This window comes from Typopeltis vanoorti, chromosome 10, assembly GCF_054136105.1.
Source record: "Typopeltis vanoorti isolate ZY-2024b chromosome 10, IOZ_Tvanoo_1.0, whole genome shotgun sequence".
In the NCBI taxonomy this organism is placed as follows: domain Eukaryota; kingdom Metazoa; phylum Arthropoda; class Arachnida; order Uropygi; family Thelyphonidae; genus Typopeltis; species Typopeltis vanoorti.
The window spans coordinates 32,323,650-32,338,573 of NC_143558.1; the positions used below are offsets into that span (position 1 = coordinate 32,323,650).

Genomic DNA, 14,924 nt, shown 5'->3' on the forward strand with positions numbered 1-14,924 from the left:
CAACGGCTTAACTTGTTCTAGAAAAGGCCAAAAAAGCTTTAGTGATGTGGATAGAAGATAATGTACAAAAAAAGAATGCCAGTTGACGGAAATTCCATCAAGCAATCAGCATTGAGATTTATGAACAGATTAAAAAATTGCAGCCAGATACTTCATCTCAATCGAGGAAAAAATATGAATTTCATGCAAGCAATGGTTGGCTGGCTAAGTTTATTAAAAGACATGCTCTTCATAATAAAAAATTCAAATTAAAGGTGAAACGGTTTCTACTGATGAAACAGCTAATAAAGCATTTCCACAAAAACTTGCTAAAATAATTGAAGATGGAAGTTACGCTCGTGAACAAGTTTGGAATATGGATGAAACTGGCCTTTTCTGGAAAAAAATGACAAACAAAACTTACGTATCAAAAATGCAAAAAACTGTTGGTGGGTTCAAAGCAGCAAAGGATTGCATAACACTCCTATTTTGTTCAAACGCTTTAGGAGATCGGATGTTAAAAATCACTGCTCATAAATCAATCATGAAAACCATGGGCAACGAAAGGTGTAGATTTTCAAAAATTGCCAGTTCATTGGATGGCCAACAAAAAAGCTTGGGTGACCATTGATATTTTCACTGAGTGGTTCCACAAACATTTTGTGCCAGAAGTTAGGCGCTATTTGAATGACAAGATCTCGAATTTAAAGTGCTTTTGATTCTTGATAATGCACCCGGTCATCCTGCCATAGAACACCCAAATGTGCAATTTTTTTTTTTTGCCACCCAATACCACATCATTGCTACAACCTCTAGATCAGGGTATAATTGCGACTTTTAAAACATATTATGTCAGATGAACATTTCAGTACGTTTTGAACAAGATAAATGATGATGAAACACTGTCAGTTATGGATGTGTGAAAAAAATTTTCAATTATGGATTGTATTGATCAGGTTCGATTATCGTTATCTGAATTGAGACCAGAAACTATGGATGCATGCTGGAAAGCTATTTGGCCCACATGTGTTAAAGAGAATGCTCCTGTTCCCTTCAATCATACTGCAGAATTCCCCAATATAATAAGTTTGGCATGTGAAATTGGCAGAGAAGGATTCGATGATCTTACGTCAGCAGATACCGAATAATTGTTAATTGATAAACCTCTTAGCGAAGACGAAATAATGGAGATTGTTTCTGAGACTCCTGAAAGCAAAGAAGTTAATGATAATGATCAAGATAATCCTACTTGTACGGCTGATATAATTAAAGAAGGTCTTAAACTGGCCAGTAATTTAGGCAATTTTTACCGCAAGGTAAAAGAGGGTATAAGGATGATGATGATGATGATGATGATTTTTCCCCGACATGATCCAAAAACTTTTCTCGACATGATCACGTGAAAACTTCCCTGCTGGGAAGTTTTCCCGTGAGTTTAAGCTGTTAAGGTCTTCGTACAGAGAATTATATCGCAACTTATCTAAAACATCAACACAGCGATTGATAACTGAGTTCATGCCTAAAACTACTGAAACAACCAGTGATACTTTTGTTCAAGACATGACAAGAACAATTCCACAAGATGAGGCGGAAGTCGATAACGATAATACCATATCTAGTAGTTCTAGTGATATTACAGTCTCACGAAAACTTTCACGTTTATTGTCAGAAACTGATGGTGAATAACATAATTTTTTTATAGAATCCTTAGCAAACAACTGAAATTAATGTTTTTTTTTTTTTTTTTAAGTTATTAAAATTCATTATATGTATGTGTGTTCTCCATGAAATGTAAATAAAAATCTTATGATCCTAACAAATTTATTGTTTTTTTCATTATTTTGCTTATATTTCACGTTTGGAACCAATCTTCACTTTTTCTATGGAGTCAGTAGTTCTTTTTATTCGAATTCTATTTACGCGTAATTTTTAGGAACATATCTATCGTAAAAAGAGGTTTAGGTGTATGTTTTTTTCGAGGTACTTTTCTTCTTTTGAAAATTACTCATTTCATGAAAAACTGAAATTGCATCCACATAACTATCAGGATGGGGTACTCTTTTCACTTTGACATGTCAGTTTGGATGATGTTGCATCTGCACTTGGTTAGATGCAATACCATCAAAAAAAAAATAATAATGATGTACACTCACCGGAAGGCTGACACAAAGTCTTGATCTGTCTCTTCTATTACTTCCCCCATGTATAGGAGAGACATATCAGATCAATTATATACCAAAACTGCAGGATATCTCTATATGTTAGCAAAACTGAATGAGGAGAATGGTAACATCTGATTCAATATTCTCCTTCTGACTTTCTTCATAAATCACCATTATTCAAATACATGCAAGAACCAAAAGATTTAAAAGTAAGCTTTTGTTCATTTTACTGTACTTTTTTATATCCTAGTGAATGGGGGGAAAGCACAGCTTGGATATTTATCTTAGAAGGAATCAGTGGAATAAAGTGCATTTTCCATTATTAGCCATATACATTATACTTGTTCTCATCATAACTTACGAGTAAAGACTTACAGACTACCACATGATTTAGAAAATACTGCAACTGTTTCACACGAATTATCCTAATTTACATTAGAAAAAAATCATTACAAAAGTGCATTATTTTATCATCATTATCATAATGCTAAATATGGATATAGGCTTTGATGTTCTGCAGTGTCGTTTTTAATGAGACTGCAGCACACCCAGTCTTCTCTTTCCAATTGGTTTATATTTTATTATTAACTGTTTAGGATATCTGGTGTTGGCCATTCACAGTTTACATGTTCTATCCAATTTTGGCTACACTGTAGTTCCCTGCTTTTCACCATCTTGCTTTTTGCCATTATGCTCTTTTGCCCCTTTCAAATATAACCATGATCCTTACACTCACCATGTGGTACTCTTTCGCCGACCTTCCACATGCTTCTTCTCTCAATCAACTTGCATTCAGTGTGTTTACAGAAGTAATGTGCAGTGCATCTCTTAGAAATTGTGTGCTGTGCGTATCTACTATTAAGTATGAATACTGTATTATAAGTACAAATATAAGATATGCACAGCACACAATTTCTAAGAGATGCACTGCACATCTCTTTCTAATGGCACCTAAGTGATAAAGCTAAAAGGAGCCATAAGCTTCTCAATTTGCAAGGAAAGCTAGAACTAATCAAATTTAGTGAGGAAGACGTGCATAAATGATATAGGCTGCAAGCTAGGCATACCATGCAGAACAGTTGGTAAAACTGTTAAGAATAAAGCCAAAGTATTAGAGGAAAGTAAAAACGCTATGCCAGTGCATACTAAGGTCATTAGAAAGTGAGACAGTCAAATTGCTGATATGGAAAAACTCTTAAATGTCTGAATTCAAAATCATATCAGCCACAGTATTCCTCTAAGCACAGGCATTATTCAGGCCAAAGTCCTAAGTCTAATACAATTAAGGCTAAAAGAGGCAAGACACCTGCAAAAGAAACATTTAAGGCTAGCAAAAGCTGGTTAAATATATTTAAGACAAGGTCCGACTTGCATAATATAAAAGTGCAGAGAGAAGTAGCTAGCACAATACCACATCTGCAGAAATTTATTCTGCAGAGCTTGAAAAAATTATACAAGAAGATGGCTATACAAAGCAACAGATTTTCAATGTAGATGAAATGGTCCAATATAGGGCTGTTTCATCTACATTGATAGCCAACTAGAACTTTTATTGCAAAAGAAGAGAAATCTATGCCTGGATTCAAAGCTGCAGTCGCCAGCTGCTAGGGACTAATGCAGCTGGCGACTGCAAGCTAAAGCCTATTCATATATACCATTCGTAGAATCCTAGGACTCTTAGAAACTATTCAAAGTCTAGCCTTTCAGTCTATTATAAGTCTAATACAAAAGCCAGGATGACTGCTGATTTATTTTTAACTTTGTTCTCAGATTTTTTCAAGCCTCCAGTTGAGGCTTATTGCAAGGAACCGAAACCTTTAAGATTCTACTGACTGTTGATAATGCTCCATGCCACCCAAGAGCTATGACTGAGACATACAAAGAAATTGAAGTTGTCTTCCTGCCTGCAAATACAACTTCATTGCTGTAGCCAATTGATCAAGGTGTGATTTCAACATTCAAATCTTATTGTCTAAGGAGGATTTTTGCATTTGCAAAGGCTATAGCTGCATTACATGATCTTTCTGAGGGATCAAAGCAAAATAAATTAAAAGCTTTCTGGAAAAGCTTCCTTATTTTCAAAGAAATGCATTCCCACACTCATGAACAATCTTGAAAGTTTTGAGGATCAAGTGGAGGAAATCAATCAATTCAATTCATATGATGAGGATCTGTTAATTAGCAGTTCAGAGAACAGGAAGCCCTGCCTGATGATACAACTCAGCCTAGGGTACTGACAAGTAAAGAATTAGAAGAAAGAATTGCCAAAATACAATATACAATTGCATTTTGGGAAAGGATTGATCCCAATTTTGAAAGAAGTGCAAAAGTACATAGAGGTTTACAAAACCAAATAGTCTGTTAGAGAATTTCTTAGAGAAAGGAGAAAGATTGACATGTGGCAAGCTACGTTGCTTCCCTATTTCAAGATGCCAACTTCACAACCATCAAAAGTTACTCCTAACAGTTCAGATTCAGAGCCATCAACATTGATAACAACCCCTAGAAGATATTCAAAGTCCCCTTCTAAAAAAAGAATGAGATTGTTTAAAGTTTCTGATGATGAGGTTTAATATTCTCCTTCCGACTTTCTTCAAAAATCACCATCATTCAAATACATGCAAGAAGCAAAAGATTTAAAAGTAAGCTTTTGTTCATTTTTCTGTACTTGTGTATATCCTAGTATGTTATTTAGCTTTCACATGCATTCGCAAGTGATTTTATATATATATCTACCCTATATATATAAAATGATAAGCCTTTTAATGTCACGTATGTATGTCACGTTTTTTGAAACGTTTTGAAACTCACGGGCTACCCTGAGTGTCGAGTCTTCAAAATTCGAGACATCAGAATTCAAGGAGAACTGGCCTACCAGTCCAGAACTCAGGGAGTTGGACGTCGGAGGGTGAGCCCCCCCCCCCCCCCCTTTTGAGTCCTCAAAATTCGAGTCATCAGAATTCAAGGAGAACTGGCCTACCAGTTCGGGAGGGGGCATAGGTGCCAGGGTAGGTGTAGGGTGTTCGGGATAAATTTGACAGTTTCGTAAGGTAAAAGAAAATCTTCTTTGTATCTATTAAATTTAATGAATTGACAAAAAAACATTACAGGCAGAGTTAATTACAATACTATCAACAAGATTTACTCAAAATAACCACCATTAGCATCGATCACAGCTTCAATTCTGCTTCGGAACCTTGAACAAGCTGATGCTACAGTCTCCCTGGGAAGGGCCGCAAAAACTGTTTTAATTTTATCCATTAACTGGGCTTTTGTATTACTGGAAGTGCGATTGGTGTCTTTTTCAACTGCGCCCCATACAAAATAATCCATGGGGTTAAGGTCTGGGGAGTTTGGAGGCCAAACATTTGGACTGGTGAAGTCGTAGAAATTTTCAGACAACCATTTTTGACTTTTCCCAGAGGTGTGGCAAGGGGCCGAATCCTGCTGCCATACATACGGCCTACCATTGGCTACCCTTGTTATCCAGGGCTTGACTACAGTTAGCAACTCCACGAACAAAGCCCGAATTCCAATGCCAGGGTTCTTCAACACCTGTTCCTGCAGATTTGCGAGGAATTCTGCTGTACGAACGCAATCAGATCGTCTGCTAGGGATCTTTCTTCTTGCTACATCCTCGTAGTCACCATTGCAAGTCTCTAGTTCATGCCTGATTGTTTTTACTGTATTCAGGGAGCATTGGGCAGCAGTCGTAATATCCTTATTTTGATGGCAGGCACGAATCATCATGATACAAGTTATTCTCTTCCATGATTCAGGTGGGTTCCAGCTATCCATCCTTTCTGACATCTTGTATATGAATGAAGAAGGGTCCAAACTTTTAAATGAAGAGAAGTGTGTGTTAATACATGTAACTTACGGAAAAATATAATTAATTATAAATATGTCAAATTTATCCCGAACACCCTGTATATATAATCAAGGTGTGATTTCAACATTCAAATCTCATTATCTAAGGAGGACTTTTGCATTTGCAAAGACTATAGTTGCATTAAATGTTCTTTCTGAGAATCAACGCAAAATAAATTAAAAGCTTTCTGGAAAAGCTTCACTATTTTCAAAGAAACTCATTCCACACTCACAAATGATTTTGAAAGTTTTGAGGATCAAGTGGAGGAAATCACTTCAAATATTGTTACTATGTCACGGGAATTTACAGATTGTTTTTTATACATTTTTTAATTTATTTTTATTTCATTATCTTTGTATAGATTCAGTTATGTTATCAGCAACATAAACACCTCATGTAAACTATGGTTTTATGCAAGGCAATGACTTTTTTATGTAAAGTATACATATTATGAATTAGCTCATCTATGTCTACCTATGTAACTATGCTTAAATAAATCCATCCCCTCAACCAATTCTATTACAGAACACGAGCAAAATTATTATTTTATTTTATTTATTTTTTTTTTTTTTTTTTTGTAGCTCATCTGTGTTATATTTTAGCTTATTTACTGTGATACATTAAGTACTGGAGGTGAGCTATAAGTTGTTTGAATTTTTTATTTCGTTTCAGTTATTTTTGTTTTTAATTTTTTTTTTCCCTCCCGTAACCTGATAACCTAGAACCCTACTGATGATGGTAAGTTGGGGAGAGCAAACAGACTACTATATAGCAAATAACAATTGTTATTAGTTCAATGTTGGGTGTGAGATTGTGTACTTTGGACTGTACAAGCAGAGCATTGTAATAATGGGAATTTCCTACAAGCAGTCAATCAAGCTAGACCCTTAGGTGGTTATACAGGACAGGCAGTTAACATTTAAGGGTCATATTGCTATGGTGGTTGAAAATTAATGACTCAGATAATTGCAATGTTGAATAGAATACAAACTTTTATAAAAATAAATAAAAGATGAAGTTATTCTCCAACTTTACCTTATTCTATAAGAACCAAATTTAGATTACATATTGTTACCTGGGTTCCAAGAAGATGGGATACAGATGAAAAGATCCAGATAGGTAACCAAGAGATGATAACAGGCCTATGGCACTGCACATAAGGACAGACCAGGGTAATCCAATCTTCAAAGCAAGTAAAAGAGAGAGGAGGAAGAGATATGGCAGAAGCACACAAAGTAGAGTCAACTCTCAATATAGCAAGCTCGTAGCAACCACAAGAGTGGTCTGTTATAGTAAATTTGGTATAGTGAATTTTGTTTAACATAGCATTGTACCTATGGAGCTTTGGTTGGGGGTTTTCAGTAGTTTGTTATAATAAGCAAGTGTGTTACAGCGGTATTTGCTAGTGAGAACTGATTGTAGTAAGTGGATCATGATATAGATTATAGTAAGTGGATCATGATATAGATTATAGTAAGTGGATCATGATATAGATTATAGTAAGTGGATCATGATATAGATTATAGTAAGTGGATCATGATATAGATACAAGTGAGATGTTAGCTTATGGAAAGTAGGGATAAAACTCACAGTCATACTCGATAACCCTGGCTAACTAAGGATGTAATTAGGAAGCATATGGCATCCAGGTTCTTTTCGTGGTGTTTGGCAAGTGTATGAAATGGCTATCATTAGGTGATGCAAGCAAGTCTACAGTGTTCTATGAGTTTTAATAGGTGTTTATGATTGACTAAAAAGGGGACTACCCTGAGATGAGTTTGAACTCCTCAGAGAAGCCTTCATAATAATACTAATTATGAATGGATGTTCATAATCATCCATACATAATTTCATTATTGATTTTAATTAGTAAATCAACACTTTGGATTCTTTCCCATCTTTGTTGACACCCATTAGAAAATAAAATTAAGTTCTATTCATAAATACAGCATTTATAATTGAAAATTATCAGATACAGCTATCTGCAATTATTTCTAAAACAATTAAATAAAAATCAATAAAAATAACATAAAAGTGAGTTCAATATAAAAACAACTTTTACCTGACTGAACGAATCATAGTATGCTGAAATGTTTGACAAAACACAGGTAGCAGTCTTTGTAGATATAATGGAGCCATTTCAGGATCACCTTTGGGTTCATTGTCATCATCCACTTCCTGAACCTTTTTCTCACCAGCTCTGGAACTTTCAACAGGGCACATCCACTCTCCTTGAAGAAAATAAGATTTTCAACTCCATAAATTTTCAAATAAACCAAAAAAATTGTTTCACTCATTTCATGTCGCAATTTTTGTTATTGTTTGAATAAACAGAAAAATGCAAAGTTCTAAAATATTTAAAAGAGCATATTATTATCATTTAATTATCTAACTGCATTAGAATGCTAGTAACAATGACAACTCAAATTTCATAACTATGATCCTCATCTCACTTTATAGCAAACTATTAGGAAGTCATGAATATAAAGAATATCAATATACCAAACCATTCACAATATAATAATAACCCTATTTCTTTTGTATCTGCGAGTTTACTTGCACAAGAGTTGACTGTGTCTTCATAGTGCAAGCTGCAACACTTCCCCATCTCCCACCAATCCATTTTCAAAGATTACTTCATGTTTGCAAAGCTAAAAATTCCTAAACAATCACAGCATATGATTGTTTAGGAATTTAACTAAACTATCATATGGTCCGAAAAATTCTGTTATCAGGAAACAAGATACTAAATTAATTCTTCTGTTAGCAAATTCAATACATTCTCTATAATAAGATACTAAAATATATTTCTCGAATGTAATTATGAGAGATTGAGATATATATCTCATACCTAGTACATAGAGATAAAGCAGTATCTCTGCAGCATAACAAAGGTCTCACTTTTTTGGTATTCTTTAATTTCATCAAATCCTGCCATTCCTAGTCCCAAGACCAGTTGAGAAAAGAAGATTGTTGAACTTGTGGCTAGCAACCACAATACACATAAATAAAGTTTTTCTGCTACAGAAACCTCAAAAAACTGAAGGAAATTTCAGCACAAACTAATAATGGTCGCATGTATCTGAGAGATACATGCGACCTAAGCTGCAATTTTTTCGATCGCGACTTCCGCAGGGTTAAATAAGGTACCAATGTACTTATCCATAGTTGGAAATACCGTACTTACTCGAATATAACTCATCTTCGCATATAACTCGCACCATGCCTGATTTTACTTTTCAAAAAAAGAAAAAAGAAATAGGGGTGCTTAAGGGTCAAAGCTGTATAACTGAGAGGAGACCTCTACGTAGCCTTTAAAGGAATACGGAGAACCGACCAGGGCTTCTAAAATAATGTCCAATCCTCACCTTCTCGTGGTACAGCCTGTTGGGTATCTACCTGGATAGTGAACGAATGAGGATGGGCTGGCAATTTGGGATTTAGCTAATATACAGAATGATGGTACAGCATAAACGTGTGGACAGACTTATGTGTTCGTCGAACATGTTGTTTATTATTTTAACGGTATAATAGAACACAGAAACTAAGTAAATAATTAATTTGTTAACTTGATGCTGATATTTCGCTGGTGTTATAACCAGTGTTTGTGTTTTTGTGCTCTGAAGATGCTGGTTATAACACCAGCGAAATATCAGCATCAAGTTAATAAATTAATTATTTACTTAGTTTCTGTGTTCTATTATACCATTAAAATAATAAACAAGATGGTACAGCATGACAAAATTTCATGCCGGCTGGGGCATCGCCCGGTTACACAAGGCCCTCATTGTTTCCGCCAGGGAACCAGGGCGAACAGAGAAAAGTAAGCTACTGGAACAAATCTGAAAGCACACCCCAACTCAACATCACCAGAGTTAAAGATTGGTACTATCAACATAAGAAGCCTGAATGGCAAAAAATGGAGTTAGCTGAGGAATTAGATAAGTACCAGATCGACATAATAGGGGTGACTGAAACAAAAAAGACAAAAACTGGTGAGATCTTTCTGAGCAATAAATACAAAATGTTATAATCAGGCAATAACAATCAAGGAAAAGAAGGAGTAGCCATAGCATTCAACACAAAATACGAGACTAATCTTTTTGAATGGCAGGCATTCTCAAGTAGAGTGATGTGGGCAAATATCAGAATGGGGAACTGGACAATGAGACTTATTTGTGCCTATGGTCCCACAGAAGGTTCTACTAAGGTAGAAGTGGAGGAATTTTTTGATGCTTTAGAAAAAGCAACTGACGCAATGAAAAAGGAAAAGTTGGTCCTCATTGGGGATCTAAATAGCAGAGTAGGAAATGATTATCAGACAAACAAAAATATTTTGGGAAAATTTGGAGAAAAGAGCAAAGCTAATATAATGGCAAATACCTATAGGATTTCTGCTCAGGACATGGACTGGTTATTACTAACACCATGTTCCAACATAAAAATGTACACAAATTCACATGAAGAGAAGAGGCAACAAGGAATAAGAAAAGTCTCATTGACTATGTTATTGTTTATAATGATGTTTTCTCCCTGGTGCAGGACACCAGATTGTACAAAGGATTTGAAATTGGAAGCAATCACTATTTAGTCTTGAGCAGGATAAAACTGAATTTAATGTTGAAAAGAATAGCATGTAAGAAAGTTTTAAAGCAAATAAAAGTTGAGCAGCTCTCAGATGTGAACTGTAGACTAAAATACAAAGCTTATTGAAGAAAAAATGAAAGAGTTTGAGAACAGGAACCAAACCTTGGAGATTCAGTGGCAAGCCTTGAAGAAAACCCTGATTGATTCAGCCAGAGAGGCATGTGGTGAGGTTGTCTGCAAGGATAGAAAAATCAGAATTCCATGTTGGACACAGGAAGGTAAAGAGGCAGTGAAAGAAAAGAAGAAAGCATATCAAAAGTTCCTGGCAAAAAAGTCAGCTTGTGAGCTTAGAGAAGACAGAGGCAAATGTAAGAAAGCTAAACACTGTGTAAAACTAGCTAAACAAAAGTCATGGGAGGACTTTGGCAAGAACATAGAAAATAAATATCAAGAAAGTGGGAAAATATTCTGGAGATTGTTGAAGAAGCTTAGGAATGGAGGAAAGGGTGCTGTAAAAGGAGTTAGAGATGATAAAGGTGACACAAAAACGCGAGAAAAAGATATCCTTGAAGTATGGAGTAATTATTTCGAAAAATTGCTAAATAAAACAAGCAGTGATAGCACAGTGGTAAAAAACACTCAACAGGCCTACAGTCAGGAATACATATCTATACTTGATGTAGAAAAAGCCATCAAAGGCTTCAAATGTAAGAAAGCAGCACAAGTAGATGTATTCGACCAGAAATGCTGAAGTATGGTGGTATAAAAGTCTTACAGTGGCTGCACTGCATAGTTCAAAAGGCCTGGACAGAGGGACGAATTCCCGATGATTGGAAGAGAGCTCTCATAGTACCCATATATAAAAAGGGAAATAAAACTGAATGTGAGAATTACAGAGGTATTTCCCTACTGAGTATTCCTGGCAAGATTTATGCAAGTATACTTGAGAAACAGTTGAGAAGAATTGTGGAAGAGAAGCTTGGTGAAGAACAAGCTGTATTCAGGCCAAATAGAGGCTGTCAGGATAAAATCTTCACTTTACGACAAATGTCCATGAGAAAGCATGGGAATATAACAAAAATCTGTATTTAAGTTTTGTCGATTTGGAAAAGGCATATGACAAGGTGCCAAGAGAGAAGCTATTCAATGCGCTACAGTTATATGGTGTCAATGGGTCATTATATCAAGCAATACTTAGTCTTTATTTGAGTTGTAAGTCAGCAGTTAGAATTGAAGGAAGCACAGGAAGATGGTTTAATGTTAAATCTGGTGTGAGACAAGATGCACATTATCCCCTCTGTTATTCATTAAAAATATGGATCACATTTTGAAGGAAAGTGGTGTTAAACATGATATCAGAATTGGAGATGTTAATGTCAGCTCTTTTGCTTTATGTTGACGATGTAATACTTCTAAACAAATCCGCTACAAGTTTGCAAGATTCCCTGACTAAACTGAATAACTGTTGTAATATATTTTGTATGAAGGTCAGCAATAAAATGACAAAGACAATGAAAATATGTAGAATCATTGAAAATGTCAACTGCATTGTGAACGGAGAACCTATGGAACAAGTAAAACATGTCAGCTACTTAGCACGATTTTCAGTGAAGATGGTAAATTAAATATGGAAATAGACAACAGAATCAACAAAGCTGGTATGATGGGAAGTCAATTGAATAAATTCATATGGAATAAAAGAGAAATTAGTTGGAACACTAAATTAGCTATATACAAGATAGTGTTCAAACCAGTTTTAACTTATAGATCTGAGAACTGGGTCAGAAGTAAAACATTTGACCAAAGACTAGAGACCACAGATATGAGAGTTCTGAGAAAGATTAGAGGCATGAACAGATGGCATCAATGGCAATATCATATTAAAAACAAGGATATTAGGAAAGAACTTGACATTGTCAGCATCCAGGAACGCATTAGCAGAGCTAATCTCAGGTGGGTATGGTCACTTAAACAGAATGGGCGAGGAACGATTAGCAAAACAAGTGTTCTCTGCCAGGATGGTAGGAAAACGCTCCAGAGGAAGACCAAGATGTAGGTGGATTGATACGGTACAAAGTCCTTTGGCGATAGAAATATAAGATCTGGTAATGTGAGTCGACAAATAACAGACTGATTTGGAGGAAAATTGTAGATAGGAAGTTAGTAATGATGTAAATTTTTCATGTAGTACTATCATATCCTGTACACCCCTCGACGGTACATGTCAGGAATTTGATGATGATGAAAAAAGAAATTAAAAAGTTTCACCTTGCACATGAAAAAAAGCTTAAACACGTGCACGTTGGGGCGATAGTAACTGCTCCCGCTGTAATCAACACACCCTCCCCAATAGCCACTATACTGCAGAGGCAAGAAAAACAATTACTTTTATTATGTCAGTGAATAAGGTATGAGCAGTCTGTGTAATATATTTCTCAACAAATAGTGTAATTAGAGACAACTTGGATAAAAACAACACTAATGAATGAATCACATGTCCCCTCATACAGAAACTATGCTGTATAGACTCAAGCAAAACCATATGACAAACACAGTATCTAACAAAAATCTACTGTTATTAATTAGATGTGTGTGAGTTCGCAAAGCAGTAATGAAATTCAACCGAACGTGTTAAAACTAAGAAATATATATATAGTGAATATTGTTATGGCAGTTTCACATATGGAATTCGGTTGAAGAGAGTTAGCATTCCAACTCAACCGGTGGCGTGCTTTTAGCTTTCGATCGCACAATCTTTTGTTAATACCAATCATATGCACTTCTTAATAACCTGTCATTGCTGTCTGTTTCGCGTTAGGCTTAATTATCGTAAAGAGAGAAAAGTCACAAAACAGAAAATGTTCCGGGTCCAGTGCATAAAAAAGTTCCGTTGCCAGGAACTGGAGAGCCCTGGCTTAATTTAACCATTGGTTCCCAGAGTATAAAAGCTGCTGTTTCACTACTATGTAGGAGCTGCTGCTGTGAATATATTGCTGCATAGATATTTGAAATTGAAGTTCTGCACTGGAAATTTCAAATTAAACAGTTTTATGTCACATGTTTTCAGAAGTCCGATGTCCGACATTTTTTTCTTTTGGTAAGTGTTTAAAAGTTCGAAGTTTAAGAACCAATTTATAAATTAATTACAATTATTGCATGATGCCTCTGGAATTTATTTTAAGCAAGAAGATGAAGCGTAAATTGAGTGATAATGGTCATTTATTGATAAAAGACAAAGAAAATGAAGAAAATATTTTTTGGAAATGTGATCAGTTTCAAAAAATGCATTGCCATGTGCGTATTCATACAGCTGGCGACAAACATTATCAAACGAATTAACATAATCATACTGGTAACATGGCACGGGTTGAAGCTGCGAAGCTACTTAATGAGATTAAAGATCGAGCCCATTCAACTAGCGATGGGACTCATCGAATTATCATGGAAGCATATATAGAAATATCTCCTGCCTTCATCGGCCAAATGCCGAGCAATGCCTCTGTAAAGAAGTCTATTCGAAGAACCCGAAATCAAGCAGGACAGGTACCACCAAATCCAAATTCGTTAAGTAATTTAATTATTCTGCCTATATATAAAATCACCTATGGAAATGAAGAGTTCCTTTTGCATGCCAGCAACGATGGCCGCAACAGATTGCTGATATTTTCTACTAAACGAAATGTACAGTTATTGTTGCAATCGACAACATGGTATGCATGTGGCACTTTTAAAACTACTCCTCTTTTTCAGCAGCTGTACACAATTCATGGCATTATAAACGATAATGTGATTCCTGCTGTTTATGCATTGATGCCTCGAAGGAATGAAGATACATACCATAAAGTTATAAACACGTTAAAAAATTTGGAACCAAATTTGTCGCCAAATTTAAAGTGGCTTCAATAAATTCGTTCTATGAAGCATTTCAAAATAGTCAGCAAAAAGGTTGCATTTTTCACTTTTCCCAGTGTATATTTCGCAATATTCAAGCAAGTGGTCTTCAACAATGATACGAAACTGATTCCCAATTTGCAATAAAAATGCGCATGATATCGGCAATTGCTTTCGTGCAATTGCTGATATCATGCGGAAATGTGATCGAAATGTTATGTGAAAATAATGACTATCCTGCTGAAGCTCAGTCTGTTCTGCACTACATAGAAGACACCTGGATTGGCAAACCTGATCATTGATCACTTCGTCGTCCACCTCGCTTTCCCCATTCCTTACGGAATTGTTACCATGCTGCTCTAGAAGGGTTACCAAAGACAAACAACTCATGCGAAGGGTGGCATCGTGCATTCAGCAAACTAATTGGTGCTTCT

The 14,924-nt window shown here is 35.6% G+C and overlaps 1 protein-coding gene across 9 annotated transcripts in view; it reads right to left on the minus strand.

Annotated features, from left to right (window-relative positions):
* The window catches only part of Ufd4 (ubiquitin fusion-degradation 4-like), an 831,523-nt gene that overhangs the window by 662,983 nt on the left and 153,616 nt on the right, over positions 1–14,924 (minus strand). For all 9 annotated transcript variants that reach the window (XM_090399614.1, XM_090399612.1, XM_090399618.1 and 6 more), the window contains exon 9: positions 8,075–8,243. In XM_090399614.1, the coding sequence (XP_090255740.1) occupies positions 8,075–8,243 (169 nt within the window). The remainder of the gene's footprint in view (positions 1–8,074; positions 8,244–14,924) is intronic.